This window comes from Talpa europaea (assembly GCF_964194135.1).
Source record: "Talpa europaea genome assembly, chromosome: 3".
Classification (NCBI taxonomy): Eukaryota; Metazoa; Chordata; class Mammalia; order Eulipotyphla; family Talpidae; genus Talpa; species Talpa europaea.
The window spans coordinates 102,969,303-102,997,208 of NC_140069.1; the positions used below are offsets into that span (position 1 = coordinate 102,969,303).

The following is a 27,906-nucleotide window of genomic DNA, read 5'->3' on the forward strand; positions in this document are numbered from 1 at the left end:
AGTTTTAGTGTTAGGTTTGGTTTTTTATCTATTAACCTTGAAGGCTACCATCTAGCTAAGACCCATACGAGCCAGTAGTCCATGGGAATAAAACACACTGTTTCTGCTTTGCACATGATGATGTAATTTTTCTGCTTACTAAAAATGAATAAATAAAGACCTGCTGAGTCTCTCAGCAAAAGATACTTGCACCTCATCCAGTACCTTATCCCCTTCCCCTCAGCCCCTAAGTTTCAGCTCCTTACAGGTCGCCTAGGCCGTCTCATCCTTTGAGGAACCCCTGACATGACATTTTGCCGGAGGCGGGTCCCCGGCAATAAATAATCAAAAATAATATTGTGCAAATCACCTTTACAGAGGCCAATACCTCTGGATGGCCGAACGTGCCCAGACATGCTTAAGCTGAGAAGTAAAGGCAGACCAAACTTACATTACAAGGAAAATTCCAGCTAATTGGGAACATTGCTCCAACCCCTCCTGCATGACGTTACAGCAAAGAGTTGGTCCAGGAAAAATGCCACTCCTTCAAAGATGAGTCATCAAAAAAGAAGCTGTAAAGGAGCTCCTGAATAGGAAAGGGATAGGAAAAGCAAAGCACAGCCACAGAGTCCTCCCCAGGAAAATGCTGCTGTGAGGCAAACAAAAGCCATAGCCAATTCATTGTCAGGGTGACCATGTGGAGAAAAAGGAATTCTCGCAAACTACTGTTGGTGGGAATGTAGACTGGTCCAGCCCCTATGGAAAAAAAAGTATTTTGAAGCTCCTCAAAATATTAAAAATGGGTGTACCGTATGAGCCAGACATTCCATTTCTAGGTACCTACCCAAAGAATACAAAAAAACTTATTTGAGATAGACGTACTCCTGTGATCACTGCATACCTATTCATAATAGCCAAGTTATGGAAATAACCTATATGCCCAAGGACAGAGAAGTGGATCGGAAAAATGTGTATGTACGTGTATGTACACACACACACACAACTACTACTCAGCTATAAAAAAAAGATGAACTCTTGCTGTTTGTGACAACATGTTCCGAACTGAAGAGGATAAAGCTAAGTGAGATAAGTTAGAAGGAGAAAGATAAACACTGGATCCTCTTACTTATATGAGGAATTCAGAGAAAAACCAAACCAAAAACAAACCCTTGACATCTGACTGCAAAACTGAAGCAACCAGACGCAGAGGGTGAGGGTGAGTGTGGAGGAGGGAGGGACCCCCAAGAAGCAAGGTAATGGATTATTGGGGTTTTGGTGGTGAGCATAGGATGAAAACATACCTTATAGAGGTTTTAAGCTAAAACAAAACCAGTAATGTAAACCAATCTTATCTCAATAAACATAATGGGAAAAAAAGTAAAATGATTGCCACTGGGAAGAAAGAGTACAGAGAAAAGATGGTAAGACATCAAGAGGTAAAACATGAACTCAGAAAAAAAGGTAGAAAAAGGAAAGAAAGGAAAGGAAAATAGAAATTAGCTCTGTTACGGGGCAGGGAGAGGGGCAGCCCAGACCCTGCAAACCTGCCTGCTCTAAATAGTTTCTGCCATCTTCTGTATCAACACAAAACATATGAGACTTTAATGGGAAGGAACTTTAACACAATTAGGAAACAATACAGGAAAGGCAAAGAATATAGTTTCTAAATCAAGTACCCAAAGTTGCCTGTCACCTTGTGGGTTAAAGTCCACCCAAGCAGGATTGGCCCAGAACAAGGCCCCAAAGCCTGCCACAAGTCTGAAGCATCTTCCAGTGGGGACCCACAGAAAAGGATCAGAAACAACCAGACAAGTCTGCAAGGATAAGAGCAAAATCAAGACAATAACCGCCACTGTCACCTCCCCACTGGTCTCACCCACATCTGTGTCACCCAGCCCACAACCAAAAGGCAAGCTCAGTTTCTTCATGTGTCTCTCTGCTCCCTGTGCCTCCTCCAGGGCTCCATCTGACTCTCCATCCTGCTTCTTTCCTTCCTCAGTCTCCTCTGCAGATTCTTCTCTCTCTGCTCAGCTCCACCCTCCCTTGGGTGGGGCAGGAAACGTGGCACTTCCCCCTTCCCTGGGGACCACCCTGTTACAGCTCCAGTAAGACTTTGTTGAAAATATTGTAAGGACATAGAGGGCAGGTATGACAAAAACTCAGCAAGATGAAATGGAAATGAGTTTAAAAGATTTAGATCAGCAAAACAGGGGCCTCCCTGGTGGTGCAGGGGTTGAGACGCAACCTATGAAGCTGTCTGCAGCCTCTGCAGCATGAGTTCGATTCCCCAGTCAGCTAGGGAGCAACCCACGTGGCACAGTGGACCTCTCCTGGCTCGCCCGCTGCTCCCTTCAGCAGTGTGTTTCAGTCTATCTGCCTGTTCTGTTCCCCACTCTGTCTCTGGTGAATCCTCTCACCCCCACACACCTCTGGCCTGCACCCCAGCTCTTGCATGCATGCATAAATGAATAAATCTTTAAAAAAAAAATTGACAAAGCACCTAAAGTTCATGGATTTATTAAGCCCCTATGAAGTCCCAGGTGCTTTCTAGCGCTAGAAATATAGCAACTCCATCACTCAAACTGGCTGGGCCCTTAAGGTCCTTAATGCAAAACAGTGTCTTGTCTTCAAAACAGTGTTTTGCTGACCATCTACAGCTGAAAATGCAAAGACCACCAGACCAGGGGCCCGCAGCCAGTCCCAAAGGTGCCACAGCTCTCCTGCTTCATCCTCTTGACCAGTTGAAACCAGTTTTCCAAAAGTCAGGTTCAGCTCTTCAGAGAGGCCCTCAGGCCTGTTTCTTAGACCCAAAGAGGAGGGGCTGCCCCCCACCCCCCATTTGGTGATTTCTGTCCTCAGACCATTGATCAGCTGTTGACTTTGCAGGTGGGTCTCTTTATCCCACCTGAAGCCTCCCTTTGAAGCAGGGACTTGGGGTTAAGCACATTTGCATCCAAGCACTCAGCTTTGGGCCTGGCCTGGAAAGAGGCATTGCACACCAAAGGATCAGTGCCTGGAGGGCTGCACTCTCCATCCTCCCGTCACAGGAAACTGGAATCTGGTTGCTATGGAGCTTGAGAGAGGATTATCTGCTACAGTTTTCCGGAGGAGCCAATCACCCTGAGCTGCCTGCACACTGGCACCTGGCCAGCAGGATCTGCTAAATCAAGCAGGCCAAGGAGAGGCCGGCCCTGAGATGACAGACAAACACAGATCTTTTATCCTTTTCTCCCAGGCAGGTAAACTCTAGAGTAATATCCAAGTACTTCCTCGGTTCTGTTCCGGAAGATTGAAAGAGCTCCTCTTTCGCTAGAATTCCCTGAGCTTTCATGCCAGTTTTTTCCGCCTTTCCTGCACTGTCCTTTCTGTCTCATTTTCTTTTCTGCTGCTACCTAATGACAGGAGTTTCCAAATTAAAGCCTTTGGGCCTTTTACTTAAGGCTGACTGACTGAGGTGTGTCCACATGCAGAGGCTGATTTAAATATTAATCTCATCTAAAAAGTTTCATCAAAAAAGCAACATCCAGATGCGTTTGAACAAGATATCTGCATGCTGTCGTCTAGCTGAGGTGAGATAAAATTAACCATGATACAATATGACCCAGTTCTGGTCAATGAGATGTTGGTAGAAGTAGATGAGGGGGGCTTTACAAGGGTTTGGAAGAGGCAGGCGGCAAGCCAGCCCTGTCCCATAGCCTCTTCGTCATCCTTCCTGCCTGAGAAGTAAGTCTAATGGATGACACTCCATCAAGCATCTTGAGCTAGCCCCGAAAGGAAAGCCAGGAGAAGCTCACAGAACTCCTTAAGCCTTGTGCCTTCCCTCTTCTCACCTTCAGCCTCTTTTTAGTTGAGAGGGAATTTGAGTGCTGTGTGGTTACATCACTCTATCATGTAGCTATTGCAGTGAAAGGCAATTCCTAGTTAATACATGATTCCCTGCTCCTTGGCCATTCAGAGCTGCCTTGGTTCTGCACATTCTTGAGCCTGGACCCCAGGTTCCTGGTGACTCAGTGAGTCTCCCTGATGCTCCTCCGGTAGATGGCTTGTGATTTGTTTGTAACCAAGAACTCACTCTGATACAAGGCAGGAGCCAGGTGGGAAGTTCTGAGGAGAATAGGGATGTGGTGGAGGGACATAAAGTGCAGAAGGAGATCAAATACTTCAGTAGAAAGTATAAATATGTACAGAAGCCAAAGACAAAGAGTACAATTCCTGTTGTTCAGTAAGATTGGATCACAGAAGCCATGGGGGCTGGATAGACTGAAATGGAAATTTAGGTAATGGTGAAACTATACTTTATGCCAAAGGATATGGGAAGTCATGAGTATAGTTTGTGTGTTTGTGTGTGTGCATGTATGTGTTTGTGATCATATGATGATGTTTCCAAATTGTGAGTGTAGCAAGGATTGTAGCAAATAAGAGAAATGACTGTCTGAAGGAGCCAGTCTGAAGACAGGAAAAATTATTACAGGGGTACAGGTAAAATTTGATGGAGGTAGTAGGGAAAGGAAATTTTAGAGAGATTTTTAGAGACTTGGAGATAAAATAGGTAGGAACTGTATTTGGTGGGTAAAGGAAAGGGAAGTATAAGTTATAGAATCAAGAATTCTGACTTCAGCCTCTGGGTGGGTTCCATTCTTTTCTCCAGCTGAATAGTTTATCATCCTCATATCATACCCCTGCACCCTTTGAAGTGTTTCCTTATGATCAAATAAGTTGTCATTTCTCATTTCTCTCCTGAAGTCACAATGGTCACAACATTTCAGAGTGCCTCAGGTTGTATCATCAAAGGTATAGAGCTCAGAACCAGGGAGGTGATACTCTTATGCCCTTGACTCTGATGAGAATATACACCAGCTTTATTATGTCCACTCTTGATCCCTAATCACAGGGGAAGATTAACAATTGAAATGTATCCAGGTGAGGTGACCATAAGGGGGATAAGACTCCAGTGTAGTAACATCTAAAAGCAGAGGTAACAGAGGTTTCCATATAGTCCTAGAATACAGAGCAAGGACTAGTGGAATGAAGCTGTAGAGGGACAGACTTTTGTACAACATGAAGACCATCTGTGAGTGAGAGTTGTCCAGTGGACAGGAAATCCATCCTGAGAGGAGTATGGGTGGAGACTAAGGGGTTCCTTTTCCCAGCCCCCAGGAAAATGTAGAACAGGAATCACAACTTAATGCCCACAGAGGCCAGATGAGGCATTAGTAGGAGTGGCCCAGGTAGAGTCACACAAATTCAAAATTACAACCAACAGCAGCAACAATCTTTGTCCAGATTTCTCTCTTCTTATAAGGACACAGTCATATTGGATTGACAGTCCAAGCAAAACTCTGAATCACCGTGTGTGTCTGTGGGGGGGGGCGGGGGTGGCAGGGAGCTTAAACACATCCCTTGGTGTGTTTCCAGACTCCACCCCCATATCAGAACTGACTGAGATCTCAGGAGCTAAGCATTTCAACTCCCCGAACACCAGGAGCCTGACTTCCTGAACAGGAGTGGGTGGGCAGCATTAGCAAATTAGGGACAGAGCTGAGTGACCAGATTGACTGAACACACACTGGCCAGGTTTCTTTTTAGGCTGACTTTGGAGTGCATCCTGGTCTCTGCTCAGCTGACTCCATCTGCAGGTAGGACAGACTGCATCTGGCTATGGGATGGCCTATACATTTCTTTTCTATGTAAATAAATCCTTTTTATTTTTCTCTATGTGTTCTACATTCTTACACTTGTAAGTGAGGACCCACTAACAGGGCTATTTCCTTTATTTCCACATTTGTCCCATTTCACAACCAGGGGTCTGAGGTCCCAGGTAGCTGGAGACATATCAACATAGGAGTAACACTTAGCTTTGGTGAGCCTTTCGTATTTGCCTGTCTTGTCTTCCTAGCTCGCACAAGCTTCCTCCTTCTACCAAAGTGGCAAAGCAGAGCCCCACTATTATTTCGTGACTCATCCATTCTCTCTCTGCAGGAGAGGTATAGGGAGACTGAAATACCTTAGGTCAGAGCTGAGAAGGAACAAGAAGGCCTCCCTGTGCTCACTCTTTGAGGGTGGGATCTCGTATGATGGAAACTTTGGGTAAGAAGCTACTTTTCTCTGTGGAAGGCTCCTGAAGACCAGCCAGGTCTGCACACACCCATCTTAACACTTTCTCTGGTGCTGGTTTGTGGGGAGCTGCTCCCCTCTGCTGGACAGAGAGAAATCTACTCCGTCCACTTCTTAGGGATTTTATTTGCTTAAGTTACAAGTTCACAGACCCATGGTAAGAGAAGGAAGGGACCAGAGGTCAACAGGTCTAGTCCCCTTATTGATTGGAAGACTGAGGCCAGAGAGGGGAAAGGCCTTGTCTAAAATCAAACAGAATTGGAGGAGGCACCAGACTGGACATGAGCGGCTCCACTCACACCAAGCCCTGGGGAAGTATCCCTTAGGATTCTGGATGCCTAAACTGGAAGGAGACCAGGACAGCGATCCTGGGAAGTCTGTACATGCCTCACCTTGGAGGAGAAGGGGCAGGAGAAGGAGAAGGCAAAGGAAAAGGGGTGGATATGGTATTTCAGGTAGCGGGATCAGAAAGCTGGTGAAGGGTCTCCCTGGTGGCACAGGGGGTTGAGCAACGCACTGTGAAGAAATCCACAGCCTTTGCAGCACGAGTTCGATCCCTGGCCAGCAAGGGAGCAACCCATATGGCGCAGCAGACCTCTCCTGGCTCGCCCGCTGCTCCCCTCAGCAGTGTATTTCAGTCATTCTGCCTGTTCTGCTCCCCACTCGGTCTCTGGTGAGTCCTCTCACCCCCCGCATCTCTGGCCTGTACCCCAGCTCTTGTTTGCATAAATAAATAATTCTTAAAAAAAAAAAAAGCTGGTGAAATGCTGACCCAGAGGAGTATACCAGGACCATGCACATATTTTGAAAAACTTCCCATCAGCCCTTGTGATGACTCTAGTTTATCTAACTCCACACACCTAAAAATCCATGTATAAAAAGAACTTTTGTAAATCAAAAGCTATTTTTTGTCCTTTCATCCTTTTTCTGTGTCCCAGATACCCTTACTTTCTTTCTCATACATGCTCAATAGTAGGGTAATACTTAGGGCAAGCTAACTATCTAATAGATAGACCAAAATGTATACAGCTGACCCTTGAACAACATGGATGTTCGAGGCACCAACCCCTGCATAGTCAAAAATCTGCACATAACTTTTGAATCACCCAAAACTTAGCTACTAACTTGCTGTGGGTCAGTAGTTTTACTGATAATACAAAGTTGTTTAACACAGATTCTGTATGTTTTATGTGTTATATACTGAATTTTTATGATAAAGTAAGTTAGAGGAAAGAATGTTACTGAGAAGATATATAGTATGATAGTAATTATAGAGTATTTATCAATATTATAAGTATATGCCATCTGTTTATAAGAAAATCTACAAACCAGCAGACGAGAGTTCAAATCTGTGTTTAAGGGTCAACTGTAATTGCTCAAATGCAATTGTTACTCACTTTTTCCTTGTATCAACGGTTCAAAGAGCTTATCAGAAAGGGGCAGGGAATGGGCTCTGCTTCACATAGTCACTCAGGGACCAGGCCTTGCCATTATTAACCTATGAACATTGACATGCAGCCAGCAGAAAAAAGGAAGAGCATGGAGGCTGGCACACAGGAGTTCTTACAGGCCAGGCTGGCAAGTAGTGTATAGCAAATTCAATCATATTCTATTAGCCAGAACTCAGAGAATCCAGAAGAACAAGGAAAAACACAAAGTCCAAACCCAGATTAGATGTTGATCTGATGGGCTGTGTGGTACCACCAGAAGTGATCTTTTAGACCTACCACTACAGCAAGCATTACTGAGCACCCCAGCTACAACACCCATAACAGATTTTGTCAAAACACACCTCCCACAAGCTGCTTCTTGCCATAGGAAGAGCCATCAGCTTGCTAAGGTAAATCATTCCTTCAAGTACTTGCATAGTATCCACTTTGGTTCCAGGACTCCCCAATGGCTTTGCTGAAGCTTCCTTAGACTGTGTAGCAGCCCAGGACAGTTCAGTCACCTGTCTCTCCCTCTCTTTTACTCAGGGTCAACCTTGCATCATAGGCTGGTGTGTCTCCTGTCCTTTCTGGCTTCTTCCCTGTTCTTTTACTTAGGCATTTCCCCTAAAATAATCCTTGCATATTTAGTCCTGTCTTGGCATCTTGAAGGGTCCAGTCTAACTATGTTGTAACTACCTAACTTGTGGTGTTCTAGCTACCTAACTCTGGTTGGGCTCTTCTAGTGCAGGTGAGAAGATGGGCAAACTTGTTTAAACAAAAGATCCTCTGGGTAAACCCAGAACTCATTAATTTCATAGACTTCACTATGGAAGATCCCACAGGATAATTCTATAGGGGGATGTGAACAAAATTAATGTATACACCAGAAAGCAAAGGAACAAGTAAAAGAAAGGGTGGCATTTAGAGTGGTGCACTTGTAGTAAAAAAGTAATAGGACCAAGTTAAGGAGTGGGTTAAACTGTTGGAAATTTCTGGAGGGGAGAAAGATAATGGCAGAGGGGAAAGAGCACCAGAAGTGCTCCAGGCTTGCCTTCCCCACATCCCCTGCAGAAAGAGTATATGTGACAGAAAGGCCTCCCTAGGCCCCTAGCATCTCAGGGATGAGAAAAATCAATGCCTTGAGGAGCAAGAGGTAGAGGAGGATCCCTTCAGCTCCTGAGTCAGAAGCTGCAGCTGGAAAAGAGTATCTTCTGTACCGCGATCTGCTGAGGACAATTCCTTCGTTGCAATAAATGAACAATTCCAGGTGAAATCTCCAGTCAAAGCAGGCCCAAAGAAGTTCACAGGAGGGGCAATTGAGGGAGGCAGTGTGCCTCAGGATTGGAAAATCTATTTCACTAGGCAGAACCCACCCTCAAGGTAGCACTGGGCTTCCAGAAACTCAGGACCCAAAAAGGAAGTGGGATTATGAGAATTTTTTTTTTTATTTAAAATGGTAAATGGGGAAGACAGATGCCTCGCATGAGATCAGAATACAGGTATCCCAGTACAGCCACATTGCAAATGGCTCCATTTTGGAAGAAGACAGCTGCTCTGAGAGATTAACAATGTGCAGGAAAGGCTCTCTTCTTCCATGAGGCAGATGTGGAGTGCAAGCTCAGGAGGGGACATTCCTGCCAGTGGAGTTTACTCTCACAAGATTGGCCTGATGATGGCATGGGGAGGCTGAACCAAGACCTCCCTTTGCCCTTCATAACTTGTGTCATTAGTGTCTGGTAAATTCTTTCACCTCTGTGGTATGTTCTTGGGCCATATGGTAGCCACAAAAATGTTTCTGGCACCACAGATAAACTTGCGTCTAAGTTTGGTAGATGTGGAATCAGTGTTGCTATCATCTTCAGTGCTCTATTAATTCTAGATTCCAAGAGATGACTTTACCTCCTGCTTCACAAATCACCAACAGAAGAGAAGTCCTTTAATTTTATGTAGCATCTGCCTCTTTATCCATCTTCTTCTCTTGCCCTCCATTGCCACGTTCTTCCTCAGGTCTAATCTATATCTTATTTTGGAATGCAGACACTCTGCTCCTCTCTCTGTTTTCTCCAAATCAGGAAATGATACCACTATCTACCCATTTGTTTAGGCTATCAATATTTATGAATTAATCTTCATAATTTTCTTTTCCTGAATCTTTCTTCCTCAACTAATTCATTGGCATGTTCAATTTACTTTAAAATTATTTCCTGAATATAACCCCTGTCACTGTTACTGCTGTGACTGAGGCAATCTAATAGGTTGCTACAATAACCTTCTCTATTTATTATAATATGTAACATTTGATTTCATATTAAAATATTAATAATTAATGAATAAAAATCTCCCCACTGCTAATTTTCTCTTATGCCAGCCTAATATCTATAAGCAGACAAAAAGATCATCTTAAAACAGATATCAGGGGCCTCCCTGGTGGTGCAGCGGGTTGAGCGCTGTGCTGTGAAGCTGTCCGCAGCCTCTGCAGTGCGATCCCTGCCGGTTGGTGAGAATCCCACATGGTGTGGCAGCCTCTCCTGTCACGCCCACTGCTCCCCTCAGCAGTGTGTTTCTGTCGTCTGTCTGTTCTGCTCCCCGCTCTGTCTTTGGGAAACCTCTCATCTTCCCGCACCTTTGGCCTGTACCCCAGCTCTTGTATAAAAATAAAAATCTTTAAAAAAAAAAACAAACAGACATCAGACATTTACTTTCCTGCTTAAAATGCTCCAGTGACTTCCCATTGCACTAAAAGTAAATTTTTTTTAAAGCATAGTGTGTAAAATTTATATAATCTGGTTTCAGCTTTCCTCTCTAATAGTATTTCATATCTCTTTCTTCTTCACTCACAACATTCCAGACACATGAATTTTCTTACAGTTTTTTACATAGACCAACCAGTTTCCTATTTAGGGCCCTTTGCCTGGCCACCTATCTAAATACCAACCTATTCCCCCAATATACTCTGTCAAATTTCTCTGCTCTATTATCTTTAGTGCCTTTATCACTAGATGATACTATTATTTATTAATGAACTTATTTTCATATTGCCAGTCTAGCCCCAAATCTATAACTATAGTGAATAAGATGTTTGTCTGTTTTGTTCCTTGTTATTCCTATTAGAAAAATGCCTGGCACATGGTAGGTGCTAGGTAAATATTTATTGAATGACTAAGTGACAGGTGTCAGGGCTTCATGTAGTTCAGAAGATTCAGGAAGGATACTACTTCACTACGGTAACATTCACTGTTCAAGTGGCAAGAAGTCCTTTAATGATTGTGTGACAAACTGGAACACAGGAGTCCCTTTAAATGCTGGGACTCCCAACACTTGGATTTAGTGTTAGGAACAATGCAGGAAGATACTATTTGGGATTAGTTGCTGGTTTCCATTTCTTCTGGGTTCCTTGGCCGCTCCAGCTCCTTCCTCTTATCACTTTCCAAGGTCCTGACTGGCCATAGTCCCCCCAGCCCTGTATTTAACTGTCTTAGAAGTTTTAAAATCTTTCTTTAACTTTGCTCTGGGAATCAAGGAGGGAAAGGAAGCATTTCTCCTTCTCCTAATGCTTCTACACTAGTAAAATAAAACAAATTAATCTTATAATAAATTATCAGTGATCACTCAAGATTAATATTATCTCAGGATTCAAGGGAACGTGCCTCCTTGTTCTGGGAAGACAGTGGCTAAAACAAATATTTGTAAGGGAGACTGGAAATTGTTAATGGTTCAGAGGCTAAAAAGAATAGTGAGAAAGAATTAAAGAAGCTAGTTGACTCACAGGCGAGGTTCAGTCACCCTGCATTTACAACTTTCTTCAGAGTACCTTCCTCCTTTGTCTCCCACTATGGCTGCTTGCACCTAAAGAAAGATGACCCAGAAAGTCAAGTTCTCTGTTTCTTAGGCAAAGGAGTAAAAGTTTGTTGAATGGCTATATAACCAGTGTATGACTCTGGTAAGAAGATTCAGGGAATAATGTACTGCTCTTACTGCTGTGACACTCACTTTGAAGGTCCTAAAAGGTTCCTGAAGGGCCAGAGTTTGATGATGTAATTCTGAAGAAAAGGGATTGTACACCCAGTTTAGGGAAATATCTTGTATTAGGTATCTATTGTTGTGTGACAAATTACTCCAAAATTTAGTGGCTTAGGAAACAATAAGCATTTGTTATCTCCCAGTTTCTGTAGGTCAGAAATTTAGGAGTAGCTTAGTTACTCTCATCAAAATAATAGCCTTTTAGAAATAATAACTGAGGCAGCACTGGATGTGGAAAAGAATGGAGACTAGTGATAGGACTGTCCCAACAGTTATTTATTAATGAGCTTATTTTCATATTGCCAGTCTAGCCCCCAAATGGATGTGACATGATTGAGCTAAAGAATTAAAAATACATAATTGTATTGAAAGTACACAGAATTTGAGTGTTTTGATAGAAATGTAAGTAAAAGTATATGCAAAAATTGGTTTTCCACACTTAAGATATTAAGATACAAATGTATTAAAATAAAGTCACATAAAATTATGATTTGTATGTCAAACAAATGCTTTAAAAATACAAATTGTTTGATAGTGCAGAAAAGTTTAGGGGGAACTCATCCTGTTTATGCTAAATTGTGACTCCATGTTATGAACCATAAATTGGAACAGAAAGCCAATAGGGACTTTCATACTACTAGAAAGGCAATTCCATTCTGATGAGTCTGGTGTATACTCCTGGGGTGGAGCATTGGTGACAGCCAAGCTGTGTTTGCTTGGCTTCGGTAGATCTGCCAAACAGTCCTCCAAGTGGCTGCACCAATTGACACTTCTCTCAGCAGCTGGGGAGAGTCCCAAAGCATCATTTGGCATTTTCCTTCATTTTCATTATAGGCATTCTGGTGGGGGTACGCAATGCTGCTTCTAAAACCAACACATCTTTAATTTTTCAACCCCTCTCTGGAACAGGAATCCAGCTTTCCAGTCAATCCCCCATGGGGGCAGAAGGGATGGAAGAACACATTTCCGGAAGATCCACACCTGGGGCCCAACCACAAGGAGCAAGGCCACGCATCCCTGAGCACTGGGCTGCTCCTCTCCACTCCTGGCGGTGTCCTGCCTTTTCTCATCTCTGCTGGTTCAAATCCTGCCCACGCTGTAAGGGCTCGTCAGAGCTGACCTCCAGAAAGTCCCTCATTCCTCCTCTTCCCCAACTTTGGTCTTGAAATTGGCAATGCATGGATGTGTGAAGTTGGGCAAATCATTAACCTCTCTCTTAACTTGTTTCCTTATCTGCAGTTTCCTTATCTGCTGTCATCTGCATTTCAGTAACATTTAGTCGAAGTCCCTTTCTGAGTTGATGTTTTATGACCCTGATGTTTTCTGGCCCAGGGAACGAAGAAACAGAAATAGAAGGGCAGTACAGTAGGTCAGCCCACGTGTCAGAGCCAGAATAGAAGCCCACACCTTGCAGAGGTCCATGTGCGTCTCATCTGCGTGTCTCGGAAGAAACTGCATCCTCAAATATCTACCCTATTGGGTTGGCCTGAGGCACCTTTGCGCAAATCTATTCGCCGGGGTGCTACTTGAGACCACGCAGCCCTCCCCGACGCCCAAGGTGGTGCAACCCCCCCCCCCCATGGGTTCTTAAAGACGGCGGGCCCTTCCGCGGTTTCGTGTCGAATCTGCCGGCGGCAATCGCACGCCCCGTCGGCGGGTGGGGAATGTGCGGCTGCGCGCGCGCCGCGGCGTTTACGCGGCGATTTCATCATGTTCGGGGCCTGGCCGCGCGCGCCGCTTCCGCCGCCGCCCCCTCCCGACCGCCCAGGGCCGCCGGCTCATGCCCTCTCCGCGCCCGGCGCTGCTTAGAGCCGCCCGCGCCGCTGTGCTGCTGCTGCTGCCGCCCCGACTCCCCGCCCGGCCTCCGATCCCGCCCCGCCGGCCCCTCAGCACGCCCGCCCGCGTCCCGACCTCTGTGCCCGCCGCCGCCGCCGGGAGCAGCATGGACGGCGCCGGGGCTGAGGAGGTGCTGGCACCTCTCAGGCTAGCCGTGCGCCAGCAGGTACCGGCATTTTGAGCCTCCCCCCGACCCTCGGTTCTGCTCCCGCTGGGCATCCCTGGTCATCCCCGCTCCTCTCCCGGCACCTGCCCACCTTGCCGGTTACTCCTCTCCCTTCCTCCTCTGGGAGCTCTTGGTTTCTTGGCATCTTCCTCGCCTCCCCCACTTTGGATGCAAGTGCCCGGGTGCGGTGGCCACCATCTCCGTCCTCCGCTCTCCTTGGGTAACCCCCTCGGATCCCCTCGCCATCTATTCTTTCCCAGTCCTTGTTACTACTGCTCGAGCTTCTCTCTGTTGGGGCTGCAATCCCTGACACTTTGGTTCTCCTCCTGTCCTAACCCAATGACCTCAGCTTCAGTTTTCCAGTTTCTGCTGTGTGCTTTGTGCACCCTGGGTGGTGAGGTTCCTAATTTTCCTCCCGCCTCCCCTCCCGCCCCCGGTCCATTATGAGCCAAAGCAAACCATTTCGCTCTTCTGATGGCTATACTCTTTTTTAGAAATCTTCAGGATGCTTTAAATAGTGTTTCTTTCTTTACATCTTCCTTTATTCACTGCTTGCTTAGCCGAATGATCGGCTGAGAAAATAGAGATAGTTGACATGTGGGGAGGTGTTCAACTTTTTCTTCTAATAATGATGTGAGTTCATCGTCCTTCGCGCTTGTCATCTCTTCGAGATTTCGAAAAGGACCACTTGGAGTGAGGGAGCTTTCAGTTCGTAAACCTGGGATCCTGTTAATGTTGCTGAGTTACTCGGTGAAATTAGTCATCCTTAGTGTGGAACATTTTGAAATATGATTTTTCTGGAAGGGAGGAGATTTCATGGATTAAAGGGCTCCGTGGTTTAATCCAGGCCGCCTTTTCCTAGGGCACTGTATGGATATCAGAATTAAGAAGGGACAAGGAAATAATTTTCTTTCAAATGAATCTCACATCCAGTTAAAACCAAAAGCTTGCAAGAGAACCCGGGAGATCCCTGACCTAGTAGTAAACACCAAACGGGTTTCTCCTGCACGGGTGCCTGATGCAATAACTTAACTAGGGAGGAACCATCTCTCTTCGAAATAATTCATTGGGGCAGAACTGTGCAAATCCAACAAATTCTGTCCTTTTACAGTGTCTTCTTGTTCCTACTTTGAGCCTGACTGATTCAGTCGTGTTTTATTTTTACATTTTACTTTGGGCTTAGTTTTTTTCTTCTTGTTTGTTCAGAATGCTGTGTGTTCTTACTCTCCATCTCATTTCACCCACCCTCTCCCATATAAAGTTAGGTGTGGTTCCTTTGTCTTTTTTATAACTCTCAATTTTTTTTTCACATCCTTCACTTTAGAAGGGAGAATACATCTAATTTGGAAAAACATACACCCAAACCCCTCCCTCTGCCACGTTAGCCTGGAACTGCAGTGCAAATTGTCCATCTGCAGTAGGACTGTGAAACTGGTTAACTGAAGTAAACTTTGATCATGGAACAACATTTTGATGATGTTACTATCTTGTGTATTGTTTATGTTGGCTTTGTTGTTAATTTTGTGTGCTTTAAGATACTTTTCTGGATATGTAAGTTAGTTTATGTAAGTTAGGTAGGGTTTTTCTTTAATTTTCCAGGGCCACACATATTTCAGTACTCTGGAACTTTGAGTCACACTGATTCTAGTGTCAGTTGGAAGGGACTGTAAAAAATTAAGTCTCTCCCTTACTTCCACCTTTTTTTGCTTTTTGCTTATGAGGGGAACAAGATATACTGTCACCTCTATGCATTTTACATATTTCCATTGTAAAGTTTGTGCAATTGAAGATGTCCTTAGAGTGAGATTTTTAAGATGTTTGACAACTGGACTTGTTAGTGGCATGTGGTTGATATAAATATGTTTATATATATTTCCTTACCTGCTATGCCACATGGATACAATTGGTTTGTTGACTGAAATATATTTTCACATGGCATAATCATACTTATTTCCTGGAGAAATAAGTAGCACAATTAAGCTGCTTTTTAAAAAATGGAAATTAGGAAAGTGTGGCCAGCCTTTATTTTGCTGAATAAGGGCATTAAAAAACACAGTGCAACAAACTGCCCTCAGATTTCCCCCTTTATCTCATAAAGACGTTTTAATGCACACACAAAAAAGGCAGATCAAAACTCAGAATAAAGAACAATCTTTATATTTAGTAGGCTTATCCTTGGAGGTTCCCAAGGTCAAAGCCATTTTCATAGTAAAGCTGTAATGTTTTTTGCATTTTTCACTATATTGATATTTGCACTGCAAAAGCATTGGTGGGTAAAACTGATGGCCATTAGCACTAATCTACTCAGGGACACTCTACTAAGTATTTATATTCTTTGCCACACCCTAACAGTTTAAAAAAGTCAATTTTGCTTTAGTGTCCTTTATGATAAAGTAGTAAAGATGACTAATTTTTTTAAATCTAGACTTTGCACATACATTTTAAAAATATTCTGTCTGATGAAATAGGGAAATGCATAAAGCATACTAAAATGTGATGATGACCTCAGGAAGAATATGTGTGTGACTGAGCTGCAAGTTGAATTTTCTGCTTCTTTTCATGGAACACTGTTTATAAGATGTTTGACAAGATATTAATTCAATCACGAGTATTGGGTATTCATTTTCTCAAAAATGAGTGAAGCTTTTCATTGCAAGAAGACAACTGGTAGTATTTGTGACCAGTAATAAAAATAAAATTGGGAAATTTTAGAATTTGGGGAAACTTGTTATTTGTTGCTGTGAGTGAGAGCATCACAGTGCTTTAAGACTTCTGATAAGATGTGCGGTAATATCAAATTGTAGTTATTTGGTGACTGTGTAATAAATAGACCAGTATTTGGAAAATCTGCAAAACTTAGTTAACCAGTATTTCCTGATGACCAATGCATGATATTATAAATCAGGTATTGGTGAAAGATGCATTCAGAATCTATGATACATTAATAGATTTAATGTAACAGTACAAAAAGTTCATTGCAGGGCCTCCCCGGTGGCGCAGCGGTTGAGCGCTCTGCGGCGCCGGTTCGATCCCCGGCTGCTCCCCGGCCACCAGAGGAGGGTCCCACATGGCGCGCAGACCTCTCCTGCCGCCTGCTGCTCCCCTCAGCAGTGTACTTCAGTCCTTCTGCCTGCTCTGCTCCCCACTCTGGCTCTGGTGAATTCTCTCACCCTCCTGCACTTCTGACTGTACCCAGTTCATGTATAAACAAACAAACAAATAAATAAATAAAACATGCCTCTATTAAAAAAAAAAAAAAGTTCATTGCAGTGGTTTTCAATTCCAAATTGCAGCCCCCAGAAGCACTTTAATAAATTACTACTTGTCAAAGGTTTAGTTTATCAAGGAAGAAATATCTACAGTTAATTTGAAAAGACTTAAAGTTCTCTTCCCTGTTCCAGCTATGTAAGATTTTCTTCGTATACTTCACCCAAAATCTGTCTTCTAAGCTAGAAATGAAAGAGATTTGCAAAATTATAAGATTCAGTCTCACTGCTTTTGTTTTTATTTTAGATAAGTTATTTTTACAAAAATGATATTTTTATGCATATTGTCACATTACTGAGTTTTTATTGTTACTTTATATAAATCAATGTTTTTAAATTTCCATTTTAATTTCTAAGTTAAAAATTGATAGAAATGGCCTCCATTAACAAAAGCATTTTGGTCTCCTTAGTGATTTTTAACAGCAACAAAGGAATTCTGAGGCCAAAAAGTTACAGAACTGTTGCTTTAGGGGAACGGAAGTATCTGATTTGTAAGGTGACAGATTTGGACTGCTGTTTGAACACAGCCTCCAGAAGCTCCCATTCTTTCAGACTGCTTTGTTTTTTCCCTTTACAGTCAAAGGTTTCCTAAAGTTTCATTGTTTCTACTTTCTCATTTCCCATTCATTTTCCTATCTGCTTCTCTCTGCCTTGGATATCTACCACTGCCTTGCCTAGTACTTTAATGGGTACTTTTTTTCCATCATTCTTTTACCTGTCTTCAGCATTTAACTGTGTTGATCACACCCTCCTGTCAAAAAGTAGTCCATCACCATATCACTTCCCTTGCCCCCTGCCTTGGCTTTGTTTAAACACTGAATGAGATCTATAGGTAAAGAAATATGTGCTTCAAAGTCTTAGAGTGTAAACAGGACTAGTTGAGATGACTTTTACTGATCTGAAGACTTAGGGGTCATTGGGGTAGGGGTTTGGTAAGATATTCCCAGTTCATTGTCTGGACTTATAAGGCCACCTTGAAATGATTTAGGTCCATCTACACTAGGCAGATGATAGAGCTTGATGCCCCAACAAGGAATCTAGTATGGAGAAAAATAACCAAAAGGATTTTTTTAACCTATAGTGAACTTAACAATTGTCAAGATAGGAGAGGTTTTGAAGACTTGCTAAATGTGCTTGCCTATTTTTGTGTTGCTCACCTCATAATGAAAAGTGTAGACTGTGAGATTTTATTTTCAGAGTTTGAACCTAACTCTATTATCTACTATCTAGTGACCTGTAGCAAATTATTTAACTTTTCTGTAGCTAAGTGCCTTCATCTGTAATATGGGGACAGAGTTATTATAGATATTAAGATGCAATAATTCATGGCAAGTGCTGACTGTGATTTACTGTATTGCTGGCTTTACCAAACCATTGCTGATGTGGAGTTCACATATTTTCTTGTGATTCTGGTTTTGATAACATTTTGAAGCTTTATGAAAGGATTGTGTCTTCTGAGTTTCGTAATAATAGAAATCTTTTTAATGATTTCTTGGGAGGTCTTTTAAGTGATGATTTATTGTCTAAATCGCTAAGGTTAAGAGTGGTTGTGATAGGGACCTCCCTGGTGGCGCAGCAGTTGAGCACTGGGGTGTGAAGCTGCCCGCAGCCTCTGCAGCGCCAGTTCAATCCCTGGCCAATGGGCAAGGGTCCCACATGGCACGCAGACCTCTCCTGCCTCCCGCTCCTCCCCTCAGGAGTGTACTTCGTCAGTCTGCCTGTTCGGCACCCCGCTCTGGGTCTGGTGAATTCTCTCACCCTCCTGTGCTGCTGACTGTACCCAGTACTTGTATAAATAAATAAATAAATCTTTAAAAAAAAAAAGAATGCTTGTGAGAAACATTATTTGTGTTTTCAGCATTTCATATTTTCTTTTACTGTAATTGGGAAGACACAGATGAAATTCAGATCTTAGTACTTGTAAGATGGCTTAGAATGAAGAGCTCTGGACTTTTCTCTGCTTTGATTTTCTGAACTGAAAATGCCCATTAAAACTCTTGTTTAGGGCCTTCTTGGTGGCGCAGGGAGTTGGGATGCAATCTATGAAGCTAACCACAGATTCTTCAGCGCGAGTTTGATCCCTGGCCAGGGAGCAACCCATCCCCGGCCCGGGAGCAACCCACGTGGCGCAGCAGCCCTCTCCTGGCTTGCCTGCTGCTCCCCTCGGCAGTGTATTTCAGTCAACCTGCATGTTCTGTTCCCCATTCTATCTTTGCTGAATCCTCTCACCCCCCCACCCTTGCACCTCTGGCCTGTACCCCCATTATTGTATGCATAGATAGGTGAATCTTTAAAAAACAAAAAACAAAAAAAAGAACTCTTGTTTAATCCACAAAGCACAAAAGAGAAGCCTGTGAAGTTTCTGTTAATGGTTATAAAAGAACTGGAAATCTGAGGTGAACTCATTAATCCTAATAGAAACTCTCCACATGTGTAAAGCTAAACATCTTTAAAAGGTGAAGAAATGTTTCCTTGGTCAACTGAATATATACCAAGACACATGATCCATGAGTAAGATCCCTTGGAATGATTTCTTGCTGATAATTACTTTGCTTTATAATCCCATACTCTGAGTGCTAGTATTTGTCTTAATGGTAAACATATACAGGAACTATATTTCTAGTTGATGTTTCTTAAAGATTATTTAGCGATATTGGTGATGTTCATATCAGCTTCATACAGCACACAAATACAAAAATATAATTGGGTAGCTGAGATAGAAGGAAAATAATTAGAAATTAGGAATTCTTAAGTACTTTTCATTCCATGTTTAGATCACTTGTAATTCTTTGTTTTTAGAATTGGATCAATATTAATTATGGGTTTAAATATTCTGTTGGTTAGAATCAACACAATTATTTCCATTCTTCACTGAGTTTTTAGTGCTAGATGACTCTCTGGGAATGTTTCCTTTCACACTGTTTCCATGTGCTGTAGCTAGTTTCTGCTTAAATCTACATATGTCTAATTCTATGCCTGAATTTAAAAGACAGAAAAGTGATTCAGGGCCATTACTTTTAAATATTACTTCTGTCTTTACTTGCAGTTGTAGTTGTAGTGTCTTAGTTACAGTGTCCTTTAGGGACTCCAAAAGAAAAGGTAGATGATATATGTAGGAGTCCCAGTACTTGACACACTGGGTAGACATTCAGAAAAGCTACTTACTTACTTTCAGATATTCGAAAAGAACTACTTGCCAATTTCTCTTCAGAACACAGGTTCTCATAGAATTTTTATCGCCATCAAAAAACAGTTTTTAAACATTTGTGAGGTAGATATTCTGACATGTAGAAGAAGGGGGGGAAAGCCACTGAAAGAGTAAAGAATAAATCAATAGATAATTTGCTGACTAATAGGTGCTTGATGCTGTTGTTAGGTTTAGGTTGTGATGTCAATCAACAAATATTTAAGTGGCAGAATTGACATGCTACAATCCCTGTCTTGAGAGACTATTTTAAGATTGGGGGAGATAAAATGCATTTAAATAAATAAGCCAGTCCATTTGTATGGTGATTTTAGGTATTGTAAGTGCAGTGAAGCTAAAGTAAAGTTGGAAAGTGAAGAGGATATTGCGTTAGCTAGAGAGGTCAGGATAATAGAATAAAATGTGGGCCTCCCTGGTGGTGCATGGGGTTAAGCACCGCACTGTGAAGCAATCCACAGCCTCTGCAGCACGAGTTCGATCCCCGGCCAGAGAGAAACCCACTTGGAGCAACCCACATAGCACAGCAGACCTCTCCTGACTCGCCCGCTGCTCCCCTCAGCAGTGTATTTCAGTCTATCTGCCTGTTCTGCTCCCCACTCTGTCTCTGGTGACTCCTCTCACCCCCCGCATCTCTGGCCTGTACCCCAGCTCTTGTATGCATAAATAAATAAATCTTTTAAAAAAAAAAGAATAAAGTGTGCTATTGTAATAACGGGCCAGATTTAATTTGTATATGATAAGAGAATGAGAGGAATAATAGGTTCAGTGGCTCTCAACTGTATCAGAACTGATGTCCCTTTTATTGGAGATGTTTTGGAATTCCCTATTACTATGATATAATGAAATTCAAAGAAAATAACTATATAAATCTAACTGAAGAAAAATATGTGCATATACAGTGCTCTAAATGGAGTGATACAAATAGAGGCATGTTTATTTATTTATTTATTTGTTTTGTTTGTTTGTTTGTTTTGTTTATACATGCACTGGGTACAGTCAGAAGCGCGGGAGGGTGAGAGAATTCACCAGAGCCAGAGCAGGGAGCAGAGCAGGCAGAAGGACCGAAGTACACTGCTGAGGGGAGCAGCGGGCGGCCGGAGAGGTCTGCGCGCCATGTGGGACCCTCCTCCGGTGGCCAGGGAGCAGCAGGGGATCGAACCTGTGCCGCAGAGACCACGGGCAGCTTCGCAACCCAGCGCTCAACCACTGCGCCACCGGGGAGGCCCTGGAGTGATACAAATAAATAAAACGTAATTTATAAGAATATTTCAGTATGCAAATTTGAAATAAGCAGATGTTTATATATGTGTATATAGATAGAATTACTGTAAATGCAGTTGCTGTAAATGATTTTGATTAAGGCATATTCATTAGTTTAGTTTCTAACTGGGACCTTCTAAAGCATAAAGTGACTGCAGGAGAGGAGGGTGACTGTCATTGAATAAAGGGAAGAAAGTAGGAACTTGGAAAATGTCAACAGGAGAAAGGCAATGACAGACTCCTAATTTTTTTTTTTTTTAAGATTTATTTATACAAGCACTGGGTACAGTCAGAATTGTGGGAGGGTGAGAGAATTCACCAGAGCCAGAGCGGGGAGCAGAGCAGGCAGAAGGACCGAGGTACACTGCTGAGGGGAGCAGCGGGCAGCAGGAGAGGTCTGCGCGCCATGTGGAACCCTCACCCGGTGGCTGGGAATTGAACTGACTTTGCAGAGGCTGCGGGTAGCTTCGCAGCCCAGCGCTCAACCGCAGCGCCACCAGGGGAGGCCCCAGACTCCTAATATTTTTATAGGATCTAATTCTGTTGTCATTTCTGCTGAGTCTCACTCATGGTAACTTGTTTCCTCGTGGATTTTTAAATTTTGAGTTTTGTGCTTTTTATTGTGGTGACTAATCTGTGAACATTGTAGACCTATGTGGGAGGTCTGCTCTCCCTTCAACTCCAGAGAGCAGTTGCTTCTGTTGGGTATCCAAGAGTTCTGTCAATTTGATAACTCTAGTTTTTCAGCTTGAGGTTTCCAGACCACGTAGGTAGTGTTTTTGTTTTATAGTTTTCCCAGAATACTCATGCCACCACATTAGTAGGGAAATCAGTGTGCAGGCGGTAAGTTGTTGAAATTGAATGAAGTATCTAGAGAAATTAGTAAGGTGAAAAATTCCAACAATTAAGAACAGGAAGATGAGCCAGAAGTGACTGAGAAGAAATGGTCAAAGAGAGAAGTAGGTGGACAACTAAGACTGTCATTTTTTGTTAAGAGAGGAGAGGACTCAAGGACAGGTAGTCTTTTTATTGGTTCTTCTGTGGGCTAAGTACTAATCTTGCTTATTCCTACTTTTAATCAATGCTCTTTTCCCCACTCCTTCCCCCCAGAAGAAAAAAAAAAATCAGTGATAGTCACCTGGTAAACAGTTATTTATGAACTTATGTGGATATTATATGGGTTGTAAATGCCACAGGCAAAGACCTTCAGTTATTCGTAATGACCTTTCACACAACAAAAAATTATATTTCCTCAGTCTTACACAGATTTTTAAAAGGCATGGATAAAAGCACACTTATAACTTTTGTTGATTTCTGAAACCAATCCTGAATAAGAAATTCTCTTTTTTTGTCTAGGGAGATCTTGTTCGAAAGCTCAAAGAAGATAAAGCACCCCAGGTAGATGTAGACAGAGCAGTAGCTGAGCTTAAAGCCCGGAAGAGGGTTCTGGAGGCAAAGGTGAGTCTTGGGATCCTAAAATAGAACCCTAAGCAGGTATAGGATTGTCCATTTTTATTGAGCAGGAGAGAACTATAAAAGTTTTTGAGCAATAGCATTTATTTTATCCAGGTGCTTTTTCCTTCCCTGCTTAGCACACTCCTTTCAAAGAACATCTCAAAATATCACCTTTTCTGTGAAGCTTCCCTCACCCCAACCCACACCTCCTTCCCCCAGACTCAAATCAAGTACTTATTACTCCCCATGAAATCACTGTGCTCTTCTTTATGAATTCTCCTATGCCTGGAAATAATGTTTTTGCTGCTTTTAAGCTTTTTTTTTTAAAGGAAAAGTTCTATCATTTAGTACCTGCTCCCACCATCAAACTGAAATAGTTTGGAGTTTTAAGTCACTATTTTGCTATCGTGATCACTTTAGTTTCAGAAATTATCATAAACTTTTCTAAATAATTAGGTAATAATCTTTTCTGTAACGCAAGGTAAAAACCCTAGGGTTTCTGTTGTATGAGCATCAAAATCTTGTATGTTTGGTAAATTTTATACTGAATTCTGCTTGTAAATAAATATCATGTATGTAAATTCAGGTTCTTATTCACACCTTTTCTTTTTAAAATTCCCTTATAGGAGCTAGCTTTACAGCCCAAAGATGACATTGTAGACCGAGCAAAAATGGAAGATACCCTGAAAAGGAGATTTTTCTATGATCAAGCTTTTGCTATTTATGGAGGTAAGGGATTCATGGCAGAAAGAAAATTTTATCAGTGACTAATATTGTTCTTAAATCAGAAAAACAGCTTGGTATCTAATAATACTAATGGTACCTATAAATAGTTGATACCTGATTGTATGAAGTTATGTAAAGCAGAGGATATTTTGTTTTTGTTTAGAGTAAGCCATTTGGTATAATATCTGTTCTTATTTCCCTATAACCTACTTATTCTTGAGGGCTGCTTTTTTTCCATTAAAAATGTAGGGAATTGTTGAAGGCCCAGGCATTGAGTAGTTGATAGATCCACATACATATTAGATAGACATCTTAAAATGCAATATGGTCTCTGGAGCAGTAGAGGGCCTTTGTCGCACTGGTGGAATGTACTATATCCTTCCACACAAGGGCAGTGATAAACCGGAGTTCCTAGCTCACTTTTTGTGACCACTAGAAAACCACCTTCATAAGTATATAGAGAAATCTCTACATCTTTCTGAATACTATATGAAGGTGGGTATAATTCACTGAAGAAATATTTTAAGATCTTTTTATCATATTTTATTTATTTTTTTTAATTTAATATTTATTTATTTATTTATTTATACAAGCACTGGGTATAGTCAGAAGCGCGGGAGGGTGAGAGAATTCACCAGAGCCAGAGCGGGGATCAGAACAGGCAGACTGAAGCAATACACTGCTGAGGGGAGCAGCGGGCGCCGGCAGGAGAGGTCTGTCACGCCATGTGGGACCCTCTCTGGTGGCCGGGGATTGAACTGGCGCTGCAGAGGCTGCCAGCAGCTTTGCAGCCCAGCGCTCAACTGCTGCGCCACTAGGGGAGGCCCTATTTTTATCATATTTTAATATAAATGATATTTTGTATAGTTAACAGAGAGCATTGTAACACTAATAGACTTTTAGTACTTTGAGTCAATTTAATACTTAATTCAAGCTTGTCTAAGCAGATCTATAAATGTTTAATTTCTTGAACTTTAAATAGTGACTCAAATACCCAAGAATTAATTAATTAGATCGTTGTTATCAGCTTATGCAACAAGTTATTTTCTAATATCTGTGGTAGAAAACTATATTATGCTTCATCATTCTGATTCTTGTGGAAGAACTTACTTTGTTTTAGTTTTTTGCTAATCCTACTTTAAAATTCCAAACTTGGGAAATTGTAAATGGAATGACAGCTTATTAATTTTCTTCTGCCAGCTATCTGGAAGTAAGGCTATTTGTGTTAAAGGATTTGAGTGTCGACTTAGTGCATTTTTAGGGAGTTTAGGAAGACTTACAGGTATTTGTTTTGTCCCCTTGCTTTGATTTGTTCAGAGAGACAAAATAAAGTACATATTTTCTTTTTGTATATTCAGGTGTTAGTGGTCTGTATGATTTTGGGCCAGTTGGATGTGCTTTGAAGAACAATATTATTCAGACCTGGAGGCAGCACTTTATCCATGAGGAACAGATTCTAGAGATTGATTGCACCATGCTCACCCCTGAGCCAGTTTTAAAGTAAGATTTCTGCTTTGAGGACCAAAATTCTATGATGTGCAAATTTAAGTAACTTTTTCTGATTATAAAAACTACTTGTGTTTATTGTTAAAATCTGGAAAATAAAATCAAAGAGAATATACATCTGCTGCCTACAGAATGCCTTGTTAAAAGTGTTGTATATATCTTTTTTTTCTATAAGTTCATATATATATATAAAACGCACACACAAAGGAAATAATCAGGGGTATCCACAAAACTTCATCTATCAGGATATTTAATATAGGCAAAACTTAGGAACAGCTGAAATTTCTACAACACGGCACTAGCTACATAAATTTTGCCTCATCCATAAAACAGAATACAGTGTTCTAATTAAGAATCTGTATGTATATATGTGTACATATATTGATATGACATTGGTGTCAGTGTTTTATCAATGTTTTATTAGCTTCTGACCTTTCCCCCCCATAATGTCAGTGAATATTTACTTACATCATTGTCTTTTTAGAACATTCTTAATCACAGTGTTACACTCTATTTTATAGAGGTACCAGAATTTATTTAGCTAATGCCATGTTGTAGGAAGTCTGAGTTTTGACTGCAGTAAACATCCTGATAGATGAACTTTTGTGGATAGGCCTGATTATTTCCTTAGTATAAGTTCATAGGAGTTCTGGGCAAAAAGATGTGTGGTATACCTTTTGAATAAATACAATTGTTTGAGGTTTTAATGTAAAAGTTTAGATTATTCCTACCAGGGCCAGATTTTTTGACCTAAAACTATGAAAGAATAATTCTTACCACTTTATTTTAAGAATTAATTCATTTGATCACTTTATTTAATATTGCCTAGTAAAGAGGTAATTTTCATTGTTTGTATTCTTCAGACTCTCTCAAAAATTTCAGCCAAGGTGAATTCCTAATAATGATTCTAAAATATCAGAACAGATTGTTTTTTAGTTACTTGTTCTGCTAATAGGAACTGTATAGGGATAACACCAATACTCTTATACGTTTTACTGGCAGAAAACTCTTTCCTTAAGGATCAGTGTTTATATGAGTTATTGTGGATTCTTGCCTGCTCACATTTCTCCTGGTTTTGACCTTTTCTTAGATCACAATAATAATGGGATAGACATGGATTAATCGATTCTGCAAAGTAGCACAGACTTAAAAAGTATAATCTCATTGATACCTTTTTTCATATGGGAAGGGAGAATTTAAGGAGAGAGAATAGATTTGAGGAAGAATTTTCTATGCCACAGAGTGTTATCTACCACAGATGTATTATAGATATGGGAGCGTCCATCTTTCAGATCCACAGATATAAATCAGATAGAGAAATATATAGGAGGGGCATTGTCATATAAGGTAAATTCTGTGGGTTAATTGTAAAATGACAGGTGGACTTGGTGTTTGTTAATTTAGGACTTCTGGCCACGTAGACAAATTTGCTGACTTCATGGTGAAAGACGTTAAAAATGGAGAGTGTTTCCGTGCAGACCATCTATTGAAAGGTATGGTTCTTCCTTTCAGGTAAATATGCCTTCAAGTAGGGTTGATCAAAACAAAGGGTTTAGATTAAACTTTTCTCAAATTATTTTTATAGTTTCTTTCTTGATAAGTATTTGTATCAATTGCCTTATTTAAAATAAAAAAAAATTACAAGCAACTAATTAGACATTCCAAGTCAGCAAAAGGATCAAGGCATTATGATGATTGTCTCTGTAAAAGCAGTCATGGGATTCATATAAATTAAGAGCATTTTCCTAGGGTTCATTTTTTTTTTTTTGGCCTGTTCCACATTAAAACTCAAACTTTTCATGTTGATTGAAATTGACATGTACCAATGCTTTTCTGACAGCTCATTTACAGAAATTGATGTCTGATAAGAAGTGTTCAGCTGAGAAGAAATCAGAGATGGAAAGTGTCTTGACCCAGGTGAGTTCTTGAGAAAACTTTATCACAGTATCTTGAGTGTTTGTTTCAGGGCATGATAACTTGAATTCCACACTGTGCTGACCCTGTTCACAGTGCATTTTTACTTTCTTTTCTATATCTTTGGTGGCTAACCCTTTATTTCAACCAAAATTAGCAAGTCTGTGTAAACAGGTGTGAAATTTGTTTTCTCTCCTTGGAAATTAGTTTTGTGGATTTAATAGCAAAAACTAGAGGAGTGTGTTCAGTGATGAGTAGTGTTCAGTGTTGATGTGGAGACTTGGGGGCAGATATCTTTATGAGTACATTCTCATCAGTGACTTGATCTGCTTCTGGTTTCACCTTCCCTGATAAATGCTATTATACTTAGAACCTGATGACCATATAGAACTAAAGTTTTATCATTTGTATTTAAGGTGACAAGTTTATGAACAACAATAGAGACCGTAGGGATAATCTATGACTTTCGCCAAGTGTAGGAATACTTTCCATATCAAGGGTAGTTCTTAGGCCTCCCTGGTGGTGCAAGGGGTTAAGCACCACACTATGAAGCAATCATAGCCTCTGTAGCACGAGTTCGATCCCCGGCTGGCCAGGGAGAAACCCACATGGCAAGGCAGACCTCTCCTGTCTTTCCGCTGCTTCCCTCAGCAGTGTATTTCAGTCAGTCTGCCTATTCTATTCCCCGCTCTATCTCTGGTGGATCCTCTCACCCACCTCCTCTCCCCGCCCCACCCCCCACATCTCTGGCCTGTACCCCAGCTCTTGTATGCATAAATAAATATATCTTTAAAAAAAAAAAAAGTAGTTCTTGTCCTGGCTCACAGTTCTCTTTAAGAGTATGACGAAAACTGCACATCTCTGCCCCAGGAAGATGCATGTGTATGTGTATATATGTTGCTGCTTTCTTAACGTCATTTATCCATTTAAGCAAAGTACATTTTCTTCATAGCTTGTTTGGTCGTGAGGTCTATCAAGACTCACTTCTTCAATTTTATTTACTTTCTTAGGTTAAAAAAAAAAAAAACA

The 27,906-nt window shown here is 41.5% G+C and overlaps 1 protein-coding gene across 1 annotated transcript in view; it reads left to right on the top strand.

Moving 5' to 3' along the window:
• Window positions 1-13,323: 13,323 nt before the first annotated feature.
• Window positions 13,324-27,906, top strand: part of GARS1 (glycyl-tRNA synthetase 1) — a gene marked incomplete at both ends in the record, with an annotated part of 38,691 nt that continues 24,108 nt past the window's right edge. Inside the window, 6 exons of the mRNA XM_084229316.1 lie at window positions 13,324-13,545; window positions 22,633-22,734; window positions 23,358-23,460; window positions 24,816-24,957; window positions 26,368-26,456; window positions 26,804-26,880. Of these exons, the coding sequence (XP_084085442.1) occupies window positions 13,324-13,545; window positions 22,633-22,734; window positions 23,358-23,460; window positions 24,816-24,957; window positions 26,368-26,456; window positions 26,804-26,880 (735 nt within the window). The remainder of the gene's footprint in view (window positions 13,546-22,632; window positions 22,735-23,357; window positions 23,461-24,815; window positions 24,958-26,367; window positions 26,457-26,803; window positions 26,881-27,906) is intronic.